The sequence below is a fragment of the Cygnus olor genome, chromosome 16 (genome assembly GCF_009769625.2).
Source record: "Cygnus olor isolate bCygOlo1 chromosome 16, bCygOlo1.pri.v2, whole genome shotgun sequence".
Classification (NCBI taxonomy): Eukaryota; Metazoa; Chordata; class Aves; order Anseriformes; family Anatidae; genus Cygnus; species Cygnus olor.
Genome location: NC_049184.1, coordinates 9,180,750 through 9,201,719, shown reverse-complemented (window position 1 = coordinate 9,201,719; position 20,970 = coordinate 9,180,750). Strand labels below are relative to the sequence as shown.

Sequence of the window (20,970 nt, the reverse complement as noted above, 5' to 3'; positions counted from 1 at the left end):
GAATAAACCCACAGATTTCACAGTGTGTTAATAAGGGCTAGAAGTTTTGGCACCTTTGAACTCTGACATATCCAGTCTCATTGCTGTATTTTGGGTGCTGTGGTTATTTTTGAATCGAATGTGCACATTTGCAATTGCACCAAAGGGAAACGTTTCAAAAGCAAGCTAAGGCAAATAAGAGTAAGAAGGATCTGAGTGCTTCCTGTTTTATAGTTAAAATGAATCAAAATGAAAGACACAATTAAATTCGGGCTTATGAAGCTCTGTTTGTCCCTGTGCTGGGAGAGCTCCTACATCGCTTGGGTACTTGGAGGTGTGTCCAAGCAGGACTCTTTCCTCAAGCGAGGTGGACAAGGTGCAGGCAGTGTGCGATGTCTGTGCGGCTCCCTGGACTGTTCTCCTGAGCTCTGGGCTTCCTGAATTTGTATTGATAAACTATTGGCACTCAGATGGTGTCTGCCCATGGTGTACAGGCCTGCATCTACACGTTTCATGTGCTGTCTTCATGAGTTGCCTGCAGAACTAGTGTAAAGACTAGCTTCGTGATTGTCCTTTAAACAGGCAAATCCAGATGTAAGCAAACACACACCCACATCTGCTCTCTGCAAAAGGAAATAGTTAAATACAAGCCCATATTTTGTTGAGGACTTAAGATAGCTGGTCAAGACTGAATGTATTAAATGTTTGCAATACAAACAAGTTTGCAACTTCTATAACTTTCATGTGTTTGGCGGTTTTCTTTTTAAGATTAGGTGGGGAAGAAAGATGAATCAAGTGGGAAAAAAAAGCTAGTAGCAGTATTGCTAACCATTCTCATTCTTGTTTCCCAGAAAATTATGTGTCTTGAGGGTTGTGTTGTTGTTGTTTCTGTTTGTTTTTAAATAGATCTCAGAGGTGTATTTGCATTCTATTTGTCTAGAGTTTCTGCTTTCAGGTTTTTGTCTGAAATTGTGTCTAAATACGTATTTGTTTTGAATGAAAGCTAACCTTCACATAAGTGTATAAGTCCAGGCTTTTAGAAGAACACTAAACATTTCAAGAGTAACAGCAAAATCCACAAAGTTGGAAAAATTACATATCGTTAAGCTCTTAGCTGTGCCGTAAGTGCAGATGTAAGATTTCCAGCTTTTCAACATGGTAAATTTGTATGTTCATTTATCACAGTATTTTAAATATTAGTTTAGAAAATAAATAAAGTAATGTGATTTTTGGCATAAGGAAAAAACATATCTAGTCGTTTGCTACTATGGAAATAGTGACAGTTTCATTGACTTATCAGTTGTTTGCCAGGTCTATGTTTTTTTCCTTTGAACTTCAAACATATCCCATACTTCTCTAAGTTTCAGAATCTCTGCCTTTACTATAAATAGGTACACTGTCATTGTGTTTGTCTTTGGAATATTTACTATCTCTTCTTTTGCACTTATACGTGGGATTTTCTATGTGCTATTCCATAGCCAAGCCTTATGTTTTTAATTTTTGGTGGAGCGTTGCCGTTTTGTAGAGACATTTATAATCTTTTGCTTAATATGTCTTTTACTTCCTTCCTCCCCCAGACCTTTGCCTAGCACTTTTTGGGTGTTTGCACAGCCTGGAATGCAAAAGCTGGGGGAGTAACAGTGGGAGTGCGTGCCTGTGGCTCTGTGCATCTCTGCATGCATGTTCCCTGGCTCCTAAAGCAGCTTGAGCATAAATGTGTGTAAATAAGTATGTGCGGCAATGGCTGGATCTTGCAGTCCTTGCTCATGTAAGTAACTCTGTCAGCTCCCTGGGAGTACTTCCCTGAGTCAAGGCTGCAGGAGTCAGTCCTGAAATCTGGAGACGAAAACCTGTTGGACAGCAGGATTTCTCCCTGCCAGGTGGCCTTTCATTTCTAAATATATTTATGGATCGCCTTCCAAAATGTTTACATTTCCCTCTAAAAATAACCATTGTTTGAAACTGCTTTAGACATCAAACTCTACAGAGAGGCCAGTTGCCACAGCTGAAAGTGAACCTGTGGGCCAAAAGAGCAAAGAGAGTTCAAAAGACAAGAAGTCGACAGTGGAGCTGAGCAAGCAGAAAGGCAGCAAACAGGAAGCCAGAGAGCAGCCAGACTCCAGGGAGCAGCAAACAGCCGAGACCGACTCCATCCAGAACGGAGGAGACGCTTCAAAGGAACCCTCCTCCTACAAGAGGACAGAGAAGAGGCAGTCACTTGGAGGGTTTTTTAAGGGCCTTGTACGTTAATTTAATCCTATCTGTTAAGTTATTTCTCAGCTGATTTAAGCACCTGATCTGCAAGCTGTTAACCCTGTGAGTTTTGTGCTTCGGTGCACAGTGCTCTAGTGTCAGGACTGGAATTTCATAAGCAGCTTGCAGGTCTAAGGGTAAACAGAAAATTTTGGCAAAAGTGAGAAAACTTGGACCTCGGGGCACTGATTCACAGGCAGGTACAATTTACTATGGGACAGCCATAATTGCTCCCACGCCCTTTTTATAGGTTCATACTTTGGCTATGGGGATGATTCAGCTGCTCCGGTAGCAGGTGCTGAACCACTTACAAATTATGGTGTGTATATAAAGGAAAAGCGAGGGTGATGTCAGTTTGCTGGTGTAACCTGCCTCCTGTGATGGTGGCTCAAATGCTGCTCCAGAGCACCTGGGACATCCCTGTAAGGAGTGGTAGACCAACTTCCAGGATAAAATCAAGATAGAGCTCTTGATGGATGGGAGCCAGCACAGATGTCACAAGATAAGCTCCTAGCATTAGTAATTAATTATGGACTAGTTAAAGAAACAAAAACACATGGTACTTTGTGTTATTTTGTCAAATTGTACCCTAAACTTGATATGCCCTCCCCTCCCCCACTTCACTGCAACCTGAAGTAGAGATGTGAAAGAATTCAGGACACTAAAAATCTGAGTTTCTGTAAGACTTCTTATTACTGATGCAACAAGTGCTTCCTCAGAGCACTAAATAGATCAATTTTTCTAGGACTACCTCTTGAGCCTCTCTGCAAGAGGACAGATTTTCATTACTTTTTATAAATCAATTGGAAGGAAACATTTTGCTTCTCTTTCCTCCCATTGCTACAACAGTAATGAATACAGAGTTACAGGCTCTTTTTTTTTTTTTAGCATCTTTTGGGAACCATGTCTGTAACCTGAGCTTCATCACAAAATTCAAGTGGTGCAAAAAAAAAAAAAAAACTCAACTGATTTGACTACATTACCTGCAATGATTCCTAGTGAATCTATTTCCTCTTGCAAGATATATAGTGGTGGTTTTGGTTTTTTTCCTCCTTCCCTACTCTGTTTCTAAGGCTGTCACGAAATGAAAAAGACAGAAAGTCATCCCTCCTGGGTCTGAAAGAAGAAATGTCAAGTAATACAGAGTGAAAGGGTAACACACATTTGAAAATTAGCCCTATTAGGACATGGGGTTATAAAATCAGGCTGCCATGCAGACCAATATGACTCATTCTGAGGCAGATGTTTTTCCACATCATAAGAAGTATTTAATTTACACGCATTTCACAGAATTACTATATATCCTACAGAGGGCTATTTGCATTACCAAAATAATTATGCATTATCAGGGGAATTAAGAACAAAAGAAAAATAACTTTTTGAAACATTGATTAGCAACAGTTCAGACATTTCTGCTTTCTGCAGTTCACCCTGTTGTGCTGGGGTAAAATCCTGGTCCACCATGAACCACTGGAATGTTCCTGTGCGTTTCAGTGGAGCAAGAAAGTCTTGGAGCTCATCTGTAATAACCACCAGCTTCCATTGGCTTCTTTCATCTTGGGTCCCAGTGAAGTCAAAAAGAGATTTTTTTATTATTGTTTTTGCTTAGCACAGCATGAGAAAGAGAGGATGTAGTTTTTATACGTATCTGTGTATTATACTATTTAATTGAAGTTACCAAACCCATGCACGTTCACATGCATGAACACTTTTCTTTCCTCACCTCCTTCTGTCTCCAAATTTCTGTATGAAATTTCCATGGCATACAACATCAGTGCATGTGTGTAACACCTGATCCACGCTCCCAAGCATGGTGTGTAGGTGTAGTATTCAGACATGGAGACCTGCAACATCCCCCATCCCAGCAGTAAAATCAGGAATCCTGGCTTAAACCATGTATGTGATGGTAACATTTTTTTTTTTTCTTTCCTGTTAAAGGTTATCTAGAAACGGGCCAAAGGTTAACTAACTACCTCTATGATTTCTGGAGACAATTGAGATTTTTTTTTTCTTTTCCTAGTCTGGTAATTTATTGTAATTAAGCACTGACAGCTTTCCTTTATCATGATTCTCATTGAATGTATGAGGAAAGGTTTTTCTGTCGACAACTGCACTTTGTATAATGTCATTCATATGAACTGTGCCCAAAAATTTTTTGTAGAGTTTAAAAGTAGATACTAATTTAGAATTATTCCAAAAAGGATCCAGAGATAGTAGGAACTATAAACTAGTGAGGAAAAATGCTTTTAAGTGCAAGTTCATGAAAGAGTCAGAGATGCAGGAAAGGTATCTGTGATTCAGAGGGGGGGGGGAAAGCTTTTTCATCAAGAGAGAAGGTTATGCAGGGGTTAAAAGACCGTTCTGAGGGAAAAAAAGCAGAATAAAGGTAGAGGAAGTAGAGGTATTCTGTGAGATATTTTTGTTGCTCAAGTAGTATACCGGTCAGCTCGGCTGTATAGCCCCTTGTCTTCTGTTGCAATTGTAGATGGAGGGAGTGGAAAAAAAAAGAGGTATGTTTATGGAAAATATATCCCAGGAAATGACTACCTCTTTTTCAGTATCACAAAGATTACCCGCACCTAAGAAACCTAGTTCTGTAATGCTTTGAAAAAAATAATCTACACATCTCCTAAGTAATCAAACTAAGACCAAGGAAGGTGTAATCATTAATCTAAAAGTATTAGATCAGACACAAACCAATGCCAGAAATTTCCTTTCAAGATAACAGCTCAGGTATCTGGTAACAACTCAGGAAAAAAACATATATACATATTAAGCTTTACACTGATGAAATGGAAGCAGAAGATGTTTAACAAGATCTTATGAGGTCTTACTTGCTCACATAACCCATGCCCACTGAGCTCCTCCTAAATTCTGATGAGCTGTTTCAATAGCAGCTATTTTAACAACACTTTCTCCTCAATCTGTTGATTCGTCTGGGAAAGGGCACAGAGTAAGAGGATGTCATAGTGCAGGAATGCAGCTGATGAGAACGCTTCAGTTCAAGCATCTGCTCCCAGTTGGGCTAAAAAATACTGAAACTTTTGATGCAAACGGAGCCACTTATGCAAGCAAACAGTATTATGGCCTGGTGGTGTGGTTTTGGCACGGATGGTAAGGTCCAGTGGCTGTTCCTATGTGAAAAGAGATGAATTTCTAAGCTATATAAAATGCAAAGGTATTTAGTAAAAATTAGAAAGATTAGATTAGAAATTTAAAGGGGGGGGGACAGAAGATTAATGGTATTGTTTTCTGAGCTGGAATAACTCATACTGAAGTTGTCAGAAGCTGGAAGTGCTTAGCATGTGGAAACTATTCTGACCTATTCTGATCTGTGTATCTGGTACACTGACATAAATTTCTGAGCACAAGCTGAGGGAAAAAAAAAAAAAGAATACTCCAATACCAGGACATTCCTGCATGTGTACTCTAAAGTGTTCTGCCCAAAATATGTTCCAGCCTAACTGTCACAAATGCAGGCAACTTTCACTGCACTGAAAGAGATTATGCAGAGTAATCAAGAGCAAGATGTAAGCCAGTGGTACCCGTGCTTCTGAATCTGAGGGCAGAGCTGGAATTTGTCTGTTAAAAGGGCAGGAACAAAGTTCTTTATTTCACACCAGGCTTGGAAATTCCAGTTTAACAAGAATCATCAGCTGGTCTCTCTTAAAGCTTCCTGCTTTAATCAGCAACCACCATGAAAATGGGTGCAGCAGGGAGATTGTAGTATAGGCAAATAACAACGAGACACTTCTGCATATGTACTAAATGAGTCAAAATGGGGATTATGTGAAATGAGCTTCCCCTAGTCTCCACCCAGTCTGCATCATTTATAGGAAGGCTGGCAAATGGTATCATCTTATTTCCTAGGTCAACCTAGAAATGGCTTAATGTCTTCACTTATAGCTATGGTTGAGAGACTCCAATCTAATCTTGTAATGGAGGAAATCTAAGTGTTGAGCAAGTTTTTAGGGTTGCTGGACAAATTTGGAATGACTAGCTCATTTGGCTTTTTTTTTTTTTTTTTGATAGACATTAGAACTGTTGTTTTGTTTTGTTTGTTTGTTTTTTAATGCCTTATATTTACTGCCACATGTAAGTGGCAAAAAAAAAAAAAATCTGTTCCAGAGTGTCTTCAAAACTCAACATTATTGTAAGCAGAAGCAAACCCACTGCAGTCAATGGAGTGGGTTTTTTTTTGGCCCACCCCAGCACAGTATTACTATTAGGTTAAGGCAGGGGCTGGTTTCAGTCCATTGTGATTGTTGTCTGCTCTTTTTAAACTTAGATTTTCAAAGGTGAAAAGTTGAAGCATGTCACTGAGGTGAAGTCTAATCGATATACAAAAACACTGATCTTACCTCCCTGAAAGGGATGAGGAAGTTGAGATCTTTCCCTTTCCCAATCTGACACAAAATAGTCCCATGGTGACCTGAAGTTGTGAGGCAGGTTCCCAGTGTGAAGTGTACTGTGTGAAAGGACAATTCATATATGATTCTGCAAAGTTCATGTTGTAGGAAAAGCACATAGCCACTCTTAGCATTGTCACTGTATTTTTCTGTTCAGTATGTAATGATTTAGGCATCTGGCTGCAAACAGGATTGGCATCCATACACGCTGTTAACAGTGACCTCTTAGTGTTTGTGGATCCATTCTGCTGCAACTTCAATGCCAGTAAAATTGGGCCAAGGCATTGTAAACTAAAACCAAGTTTCTATTAATTACTGGTCCAAAATTTTGTTAGTAGAGCTAGATCTATGCATTTCCTTCATCTAAACCAGATTAGTGTCTTGAACTTTTTCCAAAACCAGAATTATATTTGTAGTGTAGAAAAGCTTTATCACTCTAACATTGTCAAATACCTGTCATGCATAAAAGTATTTAATGTTCCTGTAACTTAGACCAGACCAACGCTGGCTATAATACACTATTAATCATGCTTGATGGACTCTTAGTGTGGTTTCAGTGAAGCATTTAGACCAGAGATATTTTGGTGAGAATTACGCCAAAACTACAATACTGCAAGCAGGAACATGTCTCTGTTATGTTAGCTAGTCTACTTTCTTAAGCACAATCACTTTTCATGACGATTGGGGAAATTATATAAAAATTGTATTGAATGAATCAATGCATTTAGGCAAAATTGCAGGCAGTAGCATTCTGTGACTGTTGTGATATAGATGGTGTTCATGTACTTACATACTAAGTAAAGAGCAAATTAAGAAGACCAGGGAACTGAAATGAGTGGAAAACATCTACTAGCAAAGCTCTAACACATAATTCCCCACTTAACTGTTTAGAAATATTCAATTTTTTTTATAAATTTCTATATCTTATTCCACAGGGTTCCAAAAGGATGTCTGATGCCGAAGTACAAACAGATCCAGTGTCTATCCTACCTGCTGGGAAATCCAAGTAATGAATACAATTGGCTGCTGAAGGATCAGCAGCTCTCTCTACGCTCACTTGCAATAGATGTGACTCATTATTTTCCTTTACATGGCTGTCATCAGATGCCCGAGGCTAAAATAAACATTGGTGTATCATTTAAGGTATATCATTTACAGGGTTTGTTCATTAGATGTTAGAAAGCAACTGTAAAGATCATCAAGAAGCAATGTGTAGTATTATATTTAAAGAAAGGTCATGTGGATGATTTTCAGTCTATAGAGGGTAGTAAGGTAAGAAAGGGGCAGTGAATTAAAAAAAATAGCAGAAAAAATGTATGTGACAAAGGAATGCAGTTTGTGCAGCAAGGCATGAGCAACAAATCCTCAGTTTTAGAGAGTTTCAAAGCAGCCAGGAAAAAAAAATCTTTTTTTGATAAATGTTATACTTAAATGTAAAAACAAGTCACCTTCTGTGGTATTAAATAGTGCTAAAATTAGCAAAAAGTCTGCGGTATGATAGAATCAGTGGTTATAAAGTTATGCTTCATATTGGTTATTAATGTAAGTTAAAATGCTAAAATGCAAAAGCTTTACATGATTGAGACAACTTCTCTCCTGTCTTGATGAGGTGGGATAACAAATTAAAAATTATTTAAGGTTCTAATAGGAACACAAGGGGGCACCCGCGTCCCCACCATAGTCCTAACTCCAAGGTTGTACCTACAATCCTGTTATTAATGTTTTTCAGATGATAGGGAAGAAAAAGTTAGTTGTTTCATCAGATATTTGTTTATATCTATACTTGTAATTAATCTTAATAAAATCAAAATCAAGGCTGTCCAGGCACCTCCCTGCTTCACAAGGCTCCTGTAATAACTGTAGTTAATAAATTTTACAGAAAAATAAGATTTCTGTGGTTTATTCAGCCCTTTACTCAAAGAACTGTACGCCTGACATTTTAAGTCACACTAGCATCTGAAATATATATTTTGTATATTTTGATCTCGTTATGATTAAATAAACATACTAATCCTTTCACAAAATCATTTGCTGCTTTAATCTTAAAACGAAGTTTATTATTTGCATCCCTGTTTTCTGATGATTGATGTGACATTAAGGTATAAATCAACATATGAAATCCCTGCCTGTGGAGTGAATATCTGTCTTTCTTTATTTGAGGAAAGATTACAACTGGCAATTGAGTGAGAATTCTGTAAAATCTGCAGAACTACATTTCTAAATAGTCATAGACAGAGGTAAAAGAGCTATTTTTCTCGATACTATTCACTGTAGAAAGATGGCATTTTTGCACTTGCCTTGCAAACACGTGGACTTGAGGCATAACACTAAAACTTGCCACTGTTTCTACGTGTAGAGAGCAGAGACAAAAGGTCTTTTAGTTATAACAGCACTTTCTGTTCTCCTCCCTGGCACAATGGGTCTTTGATGCCACACAAAGTGATATCAATCAAGACTGACTGCTTACAGATTTCAAACCTGATTTGTAACAACCTACTTCTACAGCTGTGTAGGACCTGTGACTTCTGTAGATCCCCATTTATAGTAGCATGAGGAAAGAACTGGGATCGTCATATCCAGTATTGCAACACAAAAAAAAACAGGCTTTGTCTATACTACAAGAGTATATAGTTTTAATTAGAGCAGTGCATGTAAAGCTACATACAGTGAGACAACCGCCATGGTTACATGCTTGTATAAAAGTGACAGACATCAGCATAGTGAGTGCCATCAGAAAAGAGGAATAAAATATCGTGCTATATCGTGACTTCATACTAGTGTAATTGCCTCTGTATTAGAATTGTATTTAATCTATTTTCAAAAAAAAATGTTCTAGCTAATTGTATTATAGATCCTATAGATGTTATTATTAGTGTATTATAGATAGTATAGATGTTATTATTATATTGTGGATAGCTCAGGCCTTCTGTAGAAGAAAACTCTTTGTTGGCCCTTGCTTTAGGAGCAGATCTGTACTGACTGCCGTTCTGTATTCCTGAGGCAACTAGGACTGGTGACCATGTGATTTGACCATATCACTTGGCAATAGGGCTGATTTCAGGAATCAGGAAATCCTCTTGGCAGAAAAACAAGAAAAACAGTAAGTTTGGCCGTGGATGCCCCTGTGCCACGGAGCTATTATTGCAGATGAAATAACGGTTAGGGTTGGCACTGTCTCCCACAGAGAAACTCCCCGTTTTGTTTGATTCCTCTCTGATAACAGGAACAACACAAGCTTTGAAGAAGCGAGTCAGCCTTCTCATAAAGCAGCAACACATGGAGCCCCAGGAGGAAGAAAGGTCTTAGGAGATGCATCCACAGTTAAGTTGAGCTTCCGCATTCCACATGCTGTATAAGAAACATGAAAGTACAGCTTTTATGTTCAGGCCCGGTAAAGCTTAACAAGTCATTTGGAAATCAAAGCTTTGGAAAAGGCTGCAATCCAAGACAAAGAAAAAGAGCAGGCAAACGAAGACATTGCATTTAGGCTTTGTTGTCAGCAAACAAGGTCTGTTTTTATACATAGGATTTTTTGAGGGGAACTGAAGCAGATCAGATTTTTTGCGGGATCTTAAGGTGTGTTTCATGCACTTGTATTTGAAAAAGTTTAAGAATCAAATGCCATCTCAGGAATATATAAATAACCCAGGAATGGGCTTAAACTGCTGCTTTTTGTGTAACAAGCACTTCTCTACAATAGACAGGTGTTTGACCCTGGTCTCCACTCCTGATTGCAGTTCAGGGATGAGTTCAGGGTGGGCCATGCTCAGTCCAAGCACAGAGTGACAAGCACCTTCTCACCAGCCTGGGTGCCATGCGTTTCTGTAACCTGAAAGCAAATTATCTCCTTTGAAAGTATATCTGAGCTCAGTTGTTCTTCCCTGGAATCTGTCCAGATGTTTAACTTCATTACACTTCAAGAAGGTTTTTATAGATAATTCCTGGCAAAACTGCCCTGCACCGACTTGTACAATACACAGCCTGCGTAGAACAATGTAATTTCCGTTATTAGAGAGTCCACCCATTAATCGTGCGTGTAACCAGCAGCTAATTACCAGCACACACAAAATAGGTAATTGCACTTCAGCAGCTATTACTTATTTGGTATAAGCATTGCCTACAGCCCATTTTTTCAGCCTGCCCTGTGCGCTGGTTGTCTTGTGCGCATCTGCATGGCTGCTGCTCTGAGGAGGCCCTGAGTAGGCCCCGAGGAGGCCCCATGGGTCTGAGGAGCCCCTGCGGGCGAGAAGCAGCCAGGCAGGCAGCCCCAGGGTGCTTCCTCGGGCCCCTCAGACACTCTCTGCACCTCAAAACCCTGTTCCTCTCACACCATGATGCCCTCGGCCTGCTTGCCACCTGAGGAGTTCATTGGAGCACGAGACTGTCAGGCAGGACAGTTTTCTGGGGCACTGAGTTTCGAGGTACATTACTTCTTGTGGTCTCCAGATTGTCTTAGCTGTTCTTATATGCCTGAAAATATCTTAATTATGGTCTTGTTCCTGCATAATATGGTGTTCTGAAGTTCCTGTGGGATTGCTTGCCTACTGAAGCCTCTTGTTGAATTGTGTGCACCAATCAGTCACATAAAGCAAAAGAGAGAAATACCCCAGAGATTCCCTCACACCTGTACTTTCTACATGTTCATAGAATCATAGAATCATTAAGGTTGGAAAAGGCCTTCAAGATCATCTGGTCCAACCATCACCCTACCACCAATATCACCCACTAAAACATGTCCCTAAGCACCACGTCCAACCTTTCCCTAAACACCCCCAGGGACGGTGACTCCACCACCTCCCTGGGCAACCCATTCCAATGCCTGACTGCTCTTTCTGAGAAGTCTGTGGAGTATTTCTGGCACTCCTTGTTATCATATTTGTAATAAGGCAGTTTGCTAAATGCAGGTCTGAAAGATAAAGCCAAATCCTGACCATGCCAGGCCTGTATCTCATGCCAACCTGGTGTAAAGCTGGAGCAGGTTTCCAGCTGGGAATGTGAGCAGTATCCTGCCCCTTGTAAGCACAAGGCTGTGCTTTAGGAGATGACTGGGGAAGGTCTGCTCATGCTGAGACCAGGGTCCAACCATGGGAAGGACAAAGCTGGTTCCAAGGGGGTGTGAGCGTGTATCACGCTGCTAGCTCTACACCCCACGTTTAGAACATGATTTATGACTACATCCATATCCTTTTGTATGTTTACAGCTGGTTTTGGGATGACTTACACAACAAAATCAATGGTTTCATACACAGAAAGGATAGTGTGGCAGGAGATAAACACAAAGGGTTAGTGCATGGATGAGTTGTGATTGTGGGAACTGACCCTACTTGTGAGGTTACAGATGGAATAGTTCTAATTTTTTTTATACTCATCTGAGAATATCAGTGAAGAATCTGGATTTGCTACAGGCTCCACCTCTTCTGGATAACACACCCAGGTCTTTACTGGCAACTTCAGCAGTTTAGCAGTTCTGAGAACACAAAAACAGGAAATTCTGCACCAGCCTTGACAGAGGCTGAAGAACTGTATAAATTCCTTAAAGACTGCGTTGTTTTTTCAAAAACAAATTATCAAAAGCAATGAAGAAGAAGAATAAATCTGTTATTGACATTCTTTGTTTTTACTTAATCATTTCCTATTAAATTTGTCGTCTACTAAACTCTATGGGAAAACAGCCTACTGCACAGGAAGCATTAACAATTTGCTTTTTGTACTGGAAAGATACAAAGTCCAAATTCCTTCTTTATCACATCCCAATGTAATCAGGTGATGCAGTATTTGACACTACCCCTTCACCTACCTTTACACAGAGTAGGAGTAGGGTCCTACTATGACTATTGCAGTGCACGGAGAACAATAAAGACCCTGGACACAATCTTTAGGACATTTAAAATATTATTAGAGTTTTGCAGGCTCATCTTTGTTGCAGCACTTCAGAAATGTTAAGGATGTTTGTGAATTCTTCATTAGGGTTGTTTGGAGAACAAGGGAAGTAAGGATTAAGTTTCAAATTTTTTACTTTTTTTTTTTTTCTGTCATCAATTTCTAGTTAATTGGAGGAATAGATTCTTGGTATAAACTGAAATTACATTACTTGAGTAAATGAGATTGAAGCATCCCAATATGTTGAGGCACTGTCATCACTAGAAACTTTCTCTTGGCAGCTTTTGAGGGCTGGCGGTGGCTGTCATGAGTGGAAGAAAATAATTGCGTGTGCAAAACTTTGCTTGTAAAATTCAGCTTGACTCTGAAACATTTTTTTTTTTAGCATCAATTCACAGTATTGGAAAAGCATGCAATTATCAGATTACCTGCTCCTCCACAGATAGATCATATAATCCCTGATAAGTGAGAGAATAGAAATGAGAACATATGTCTGGTAGAAATGAAAGTCTTCCCTTCTTTCATTTGACTCAAACCAAAGCACTGCTGTCCCAATTCCTCAGCAGGCAGGTTGTCACAGAGCACTGTGTTCAGGGGACTCTGCAACGCCTCCCTTCGAGGGCACAAGGAGAGGATTTGGAAGAATGCATGGGATTTTGCCAGCAGCTGGCTTCAGAGTCCACTTCTGTGGGCTGAGAGGGAGCGTGGGCTGAAAGGGAGTGTGGGCTAACAGGGCAGCGGGCAGCACTGCAATCAGTGCTACAATGCGAGGTCTGTAGGAAGAGTAGGAGTTTAGGTTGCAGATGTCCCGCTGCCTGCCGTTGATCCTGCATCTATCTGTTCCTTCTCAAAGCCTTCTCACTCAGCCTCTCACTCTCAAAGCCTTCTCACAGCCTTCTCACTCAGCCTTTGTGCAGGAGACAATAAATTCCTCTCTCTGCATAGTTTAGTAAATTAATTTAAATAGTTAACATTTAGTAAATCATTTAGTATTTCTAGTAAATATATGAACATATGTGGTTGTTGCCACCACTCTGGAGGAGATGCCATGTTACATATGAATGTACATCATGCTTGGTTGCTGAGGAGATCAGGTTCATATAAATACCTTGGTAAATAGGTACCTGGAGAGTTCCTAAAGCCTGGTGATTCTTACTGGAAGTACTATAGGAGACTTGCAAAAGTCAATCTGTGCTGGATATATTCAGAAGTATTTCACAGCTTTGCATACTTATCTCAGAGTAAATTGAAATGCCTGGCTATGACCAGAGATGACTGAAAGGATTTGTCAGCTGCCATAAGAATAGGAGAGCAATTAAGTGGAGACAGTAAATGTCTGCGGCACAAACTCAGAAGCACATTTGATCAAATTCCACAATCAAGGCTAGGCAATTTTATTAGCACCTACTTATCAACATAAAATACCTGTATTTATATTCAATTCCCCAATCATGCATTGGAACCTGGTCGTAGATGTTGTAGAAATATTTCCCTGTACCCAAAGAACCCACTAGTGGTGCATACAGAAGCATTTTGGTAATTTTAAGTGTTTACAACTGTGCTAGCAAAAGACCCCACCAGAGGCATGAGCTACATAAATTTAACTCCAGTGTGACTGAATCCATGCTAATGTTTTTGTCAACATCACGACTGTACTTGAAAATCATTTTTGGCTTCCTTCTCCCACTCTCTGATCTCCATATAGTCCTGCTAGTAAAACTTCCATCAACCTGCTGTCATGTTGGGGTCCACAGGTCCCACAGAGACCTAGCAAAGGTTAATTGCTGCAGTGGGGTGTGTCAGCCCAGCTGGTTTTCATAGGAGTTGCTGAGAAGGTTTAACCTCCTTTAAGAGGGATGGGGAAGGAAGATAAAGGTAGTGTGTTGGCTGCCAGAAGAAAGGTTGGATTCAAAGAGAACTGGGTAGGGGCTGCATGCTCACAGACAGACTGGTGTAGGATTGTTTTGTTGTCTTCTGATCTGGAGTATGTGTTAGGTCCTCCAGGGTGTGGGGGGGGGGGTCCATTTGTGGTCTCCCAAGGAGACATCGGTCCTTGATAAAACCTTTCTGGTTTCAGTCTCCTCTGGAGTTTGTGGTGTAGTTGGTTTGGAAATGCTGTGGCAATGTCTTAGCTCATGCACTCATCAAAAACACTTCAGGAGTGCTGTGCACCTGTAAGCCAGGGAGGTGATACACTCCTTTTGTTAGAAGTCTAAACGTGGACTTAGCCACCTCACTTCAACCCTGAAAACATAAACAGTTTTGACCTCAATCAATATTTATTTAAAGATGAATGACTGTGCTAAAATGTAAATTTACTGAAGCCCAGAAGTACATAGGCACATTCATCACAGAAATAACAAGATTATTTTTTTTTTCAGTGACTTTGCCCATAAAATGCACTGGTGTTTTGTAAGTAGGAGCTGTGTAACTTTAGAGCCTCACCAACAGGCCCTAGCAAGGCTTGCACTGAACATCTTGATTTTGGAGAATGATGCTGGATTTTGGCATGTCTGCATTACAAACACTATTTCTCTGTGTGTGCTCTATAATAAATACTTCTTTAGTATATTTTTAAGTGGTTACCATGTTAATCTTGGTGTTTTTTTTTCTTTTTTTTTGCCCTTTCTCAACAAGGGAAGGTCTTTACTTGTCTTAAGTTTGTAGTCTGCCTTGATTGTTGCAAAGCAGTTTAGAAAAAGTATGAAAGGAAGCTGAAACCTGTGCTTTGTCCAGAGCATGTGGGAGATGCAGAGAGGTGAGGGTTAAGGCAAAGCTGCCTTCTGTTATTGTCCCATGTCACTGTGTCAGTCACCAGAGCCGACCTGAAGTTATGTAATACAATATGGACACTGAGACTTTTAACAAATGTCACTTTGAAACAAAGCATGTGCTTTTAGAGAAAGTTGTTTGTTTTAACAGAACCCAAAATTAAGCATTCATCATCTTGTCTCCTGTAAAGCATATTGTTCTAGCTTGTAGGAAACCGAAACTAAACCATATGCTGAAAGTGGAAGAATTTAAAAAAAATTACTTTCTGTCAAATCTGTGCCTTGTTTTTCTAGCTTGGGGGGGAGGAGGGAAGCAAGCACTAATTTCTATAGGGAGGGTAAAGTTGGCAGTTACTATTCCTAGTCTATGACACAAGAGTAGGTGCTTTCAAGTACTTGGAAACAAACATTGTACTAAAATTACTACTGGTTACTGGCAAAATTACTTGTAAATGTCTGTATTCTAGGATAGAAACAGTATTTAGGGTTTTGCAAAAAGTGTTCCTTAAGCTTTTTGTTCACAGATGTATCTTTGTTCTTAGGTACGTGTTTGCCAAGAATTTCCTAAGCAACTAATGACTATGCGTGCTTCAATTTGGGGGTACTCGGCTTGTAATTTCTCAAAGAACTTTTTATGAATGGTGATGCTTTGACAGTGAGGTGCTGTAAAGATCACCCTAGACTGACATTATTAGCATACTTCCAACCTTCTCGTTTATTTTGAATTTATTCTCCCAATTTCTCTCTTCATGAGAGTGTAGTGTTAGATCCTATAAATGTTGAAAAAAATATGGTGAGTTAGTTCAGAATTGAACTTCCATCGGGGATGACTTAATATTATCTGTTTCTGAGGAATATTTTTATTTACTTGTTTTCAGGATCAAAAATGCATATTGTGAGAGTCAGTGCATTGATCTAAATACTTTTTTTTTTTTTTTTGGGTCTAACTTCCTCTTAATACTTCCTGAGTATTAAGAGGAAGGTTCCTGCGAGGTTGGTTACTTGACCTCTGCCCTACCAACAAGTGAATATGAAATACTGAGTATTTCTGAAAGATCTTAGTTTGCTATCTGAGATGAGAATTAAGACCAATGAGAGTAATCCACTCATCAACAGCAAACATCTCAGATATTTGAAATGAGATCTTCATTCCAGTCGCTAGTCTGAATTTGTATCTTGCTGCTAGCTATCTGTAGAGCAAAAAGCAATTCTCTGTCAGGAAAGATCAGTTTTTGAAAGCTGATGCAGTGGCTACCTTTAAAAATAGATACCCCAGTAACATAATGTGTTATTGTTCTTGTACTTATCTGTACTTCATAGATGTAATTGGGTTTCCTCACACAAAAGCCAGAGATGCACACAGTGTTGAAATATCCTCCTATGGGAGCGGGATCTGTGGTGTGAGGAGAGTACTGTGCGTGGGCCTGGCACAAATCTGTGGGGCACGAGGGAGCTCAGCACCACAGGTCGTCCTTTTGGCCTTCTTGGTGGGCCCTGGGGAGGAGGCCTGGGACTGTGAGAGGTGTCCTCTGCTGTGCACCAGGCCCTCCTAGCTCTCTGCCATCCCACGGGAAGCGCTGGGAAATGAAGTGCATTGCGGCTGCTTTCCTCTGGGTGAAGTGTGAGGCAGGCGGGAGGCCTTGTGCTCCACCTCGTGTAAGGGGACAAAGCGGGGCTGTGGGGTTTGTTCGTCTTTCACTAGTTGTGCAAGCTCTCGGCACTGGGGACTTCCATGCCCAGCGGATGCTCTGAACCATGCAGGGACAAGCTGGGCTCTTCCCAGAACAGCAGAGCAGGTAACAAGATAGATTAAACACATTTTATACATGAAGCTGACTGTTCTCATTGTGTACGACCTGAGACATGTCTCACAAGGCAGATTTGGTAACTGCCTCTAGGGTACAAAGTTTCCAGCCTCACTGGAGCTCTGATACACGTGCAGTCATTGTTCAAGTGAGGCACATCCAAGTTTAGGCAAGATAGACTTTTTTTGTCCCATTTGATGGGATATTCAACTTTCATTACCAGAACCAGTCCTGAGCTGTTTATGATTTAATATCCGGCCCATGAGGAGGTTTAGGTTTGGGCCAGATGATGAACACTATATAAAAACTAATGCGGCTGCACTGTATAAAGAATCAGCTCAGGTGGAAAGGGAAGGTGCAAAAAGGGAGGTGTGCATGATGAAATGACTGCAAACAGGCTGCCGCAAAACCATATGCACAACCTGTTATCAGCAGTGAAATATTAAAGATGAAGCAGATAAAACAACCCTTGGTATTGAAAATAAGATTACTGCTTTCATGCATGTGTATTAGCACTGCAGCCCTTTCCACAGATGGACACTATTAGAGGGAGTAATCAAATATCAACATGTGTTTCATACAGAAAGAAATTGTAAGCTAACTGGCTAGCAGGAAATATTTTTTATATCAGAAAGGTGACCAAGGCTTTAAGTTTTTTAGGTCAATCTGATGTTGGTGGTTACTGGGGACTCAATCCTTGCATCAACTTCTAGTCTAACAAAAGTATAATACAAAGCTTTTTTACAAAAAAGGGTTTATTGCATGAGTCCAATTTCACATGAGGTCTTGTCACCATTTCTATCGGCTTCAATGTGTTAAGATAATTTATGTGTCAGAAATTGACTTGCTTTTACTGTAATTGAATGGGTTTAAGTCAGGATGACCTACACTGAATTTAGTGGAAACACAGTGCAGAACAGATCCAATACTGCAGATCTTGAATGGTGCTCATCCTCTCCCAGTATAACTATTGTAGCTACTTAGTGAGTTACTTAGCATGTGATGTTTCTGAAACTGATTTTGGATGTAGCAAGGAAAAAGTGATACCGTACACAGATCAGCAGTCATTACATCAGTCTTCCAGTCAGTAATTGTGATCCCATCCAGCTCCATTCAGACTGCGCAGAGCAGTCTCCTCCTCTGCCTTCCTGGCAGAAAAACAAATTTGTCACTTCCCCAAGTTGCTTCCTCATAGAGCGGCTGAATCCCATCTCCATCCAGCTCTCCTGCTTCTGGCTTCGCTTCCCCACTGCCTTGGTGTCTTCTGCATGCTGGGTGACTCTTCTATTCTTGACATGGTCACTTCATTAAATCTGAAAAAATCACTTCTGTTATTGCAGGAACTGAAAAGTACTTTCCCCGAATTACGCATTTTTTAACTATTAGTATGTATGTCAAAATTTGCCTCTTGAATTTCCTCTATTTTCTGTTAGGTTTGTTTTAACTTTTAGTGAGGCAGTGGATCAGTAATCTGTAGGATTTTTATCTCAATAAAATCCCTGTGCCCTATACGTGTATATTACAAGTATATCACAGTGCAGGGATACCAAAAAAAACTGTACAAACTGCTTTTCTTACAGGGCAAGAATGAATTGCTCTATCCAAAAACTTGTCTGAAACAGATTTTCCATGAGCTGCTTTGTCAGTGTGTGTGCGTGCATGTACACACATACGATCCCGGCATTCCTGGGACCTCATGGATTAAGCTCCCATAAGCACACATGATATAATTTCTTCCAGGACCAGATTCATGTGGTAATGTCATTGTTGCACAACTGCTGGTCTCAGCTTTAAAGTAAAGCCATTAAGTACTGAACACTCCAAACTTCTCTTCCGTACACTTTTTTAATACAAAATTTAAAAGTTAAAAATCATCATCAAAAAAAAAAAAGTTTGTCAGAATTACAGGCAATACTTTACTTGTTAAAAAGGGTTTCATGATGTCCCCTTACACCACCCCAAAGCAGCAGTAGTTTTGACATTGTGGCACGTACCGCCTTCAGAGCAGCACTGTGCCTTTTGGTGTGGACTGCTCATTACACGAGCAACCCGGCCTGCCAACAATTCAATGGTTCTGTTCCGTGATTATACTTTTCAGGCCATACCCAGTTTATTGACACAGTTTCCTTTTGCTGTTGCTTAATCTCACTTCCCTCCTCTTTCTGCCACCCCTGCTCTCCCCTCCCACGCTTTCCATCCCCGCTTTTCTCGCCAGCACCAGTAGAGGGCACTTGGATTTAGGTTCTTGGACGTTTCAGTCACTAAAACTACTCAAACAGTTGCACTTGCAGTATTTTTTTTCCTCTCGTCCCATTCATAGAATCCTGGAGACCAAAACCAAGAACAAACAAAAAACCCTATACGATCAAAATTTGTGCGGAGAGGGGTGGAGGAAGAGCAGTGCCCGGGGTGCAGCTGTACCGGGTGTAACTGCGGGGGGAGAGCTGGGGGCCACCATTTTGGTGAGCTCCAAGTCCTGTTTTCTTTGGGACGATCCTTCTGATCCTCCCAAAATGAAAGGGCCCTCCAAAATGTTTTTGGGGTAATTCCTTCACAGCGGTGCTCTGGGTAAATAATGCTTCTGCAGCCTCAGCGTAATGGTGCCATCCCCTGACTGCATCCCAGGACACCAGGGCGCACCTCCAAACCTCGCTGCTGCTTCCTCTCTTTACTCGTTGATATGTTCTCCCCCTTGGGACTTACTGCTCTATTTAGATGTTGTGCCCAGAAATCTCTGTTCAGGGATGCTGTAAACCTTACCTTCCTTCATAAAGAATAGAGAAATGTTACTGGATGGGTTAATTCTTGATGTTTGGCTCAAAAGAGAGCTCTTGGCCAGCCCTGCTAAGGATCCACTTAAGGCTGGGCTCTGGTTGGTATCTGTTTGGGGATCCCACTGATTTATAAGGCAGTGTGATGTGTGTGCACGGAGGAAGCCCTGAGCAGCTTCTGTAAATGGGGGCGTGGGGCAGACAAAAGCGAAGGAGGATCACCGAAGGGGAGAGGGGTGATGATGAGCTAAAGGGGAAATGAGAGAGCTCTGCCTTCTTAATCTGCTGCCTTTCAAAAACTAATGTGGTCAGGACAGGAAAAAAAAAATAATAGCGTGCCTAAAAATCTATGCATAGTGTGGCAGGCACGTTAAGGGAGCACCACAGAGTTGTTTTTAAAAATAAAAGAATTAAAGAGAATAAGCGTCCTGTGTATATGAAAAGACACATTCCCCACTCCTTTCTCTCTTTCTTTTTCAAATACAGAAGAAACAAAAAGGTCAAGAGAGATTTGGTCGACATCATAACACGGAAGTCACTTTTTGTGCTATTGTGGAAGTGTTATTGTTCTTCTATTACTGCCTTTTTCATATTAAGAATGAAATAAAAACAATGCTAATGACAAGAGAGGGACAAAGCCTGTGCTGGGATGGATGGCTGTTTGAGAGAAAATATGCTTACCTGTGTACTTTACCGCATTGCTTTGAAAACTAAACCAAACCTACGCTGTTTACTCTCACCATATCTTTCTCAGAAAGCAACTTGCAACCTGCTTGAGACCTACAAAATGTTAGTTCAAATCTTTCGCACCTAACGCTGCCATCCAACCAAGAAAGCTGCTACATAACAGAAGTAACCGAAGCCTGGTACCAAATATAAACAGGGCTGGTGGCTGACAATCGTACACGGTTGAGCAAAGACAACTGACTTGTGACTTAAGGCTGTCATAAATGTATACACAGTTGAACAGTTAGTTCTGTGTTTTCAGTTCACATATAAGTCAGATAACTGTATAACTACCTACTGAGATACATAATTGCCTACTTAGGTACATAATTAATTAAATACTGTATGCAATCATAACTGGCATGAGTGAAATAGG

At 40.4% G+C, this 20,970-nt stretch overlaps 1 protein-coding gene across 6 annotated transcripts in view; it reads left to right on the top strand.

Moving 5' to 3' along the window:
* The window catches only part of BCAS1 (brain enriched myelin associated protein 1), a 48,104-nt gene extending 39,589 nt beyond the window's left edge, over positions 1-8,515 (top strand). For 5 of the 6 annotated variants that reach the window (XM_040575855.1, XM_040575853.1, XM_040575856.1 and 2 more), the window contains 2 exons: positions 1,951-2,220; positions 7,577-8,515. In XM_040575855.1, the coding sequence (XP_040431789.1) occupies positions 1,951-2,220; positions 7,577-7,651 (345 nt within the window). In that variant the 3' untranslated portion in view covers positions 7,652-8,515. The remainder of the gene's footprint in view (positions 1-1,950; positions 2,221-7,576) is intronic. The other variant, XM_040575858.1, reaches the window with a different exon arrangement.
* Positions 8,516-20,970: the final 12,455 nt, after the last annotated feature.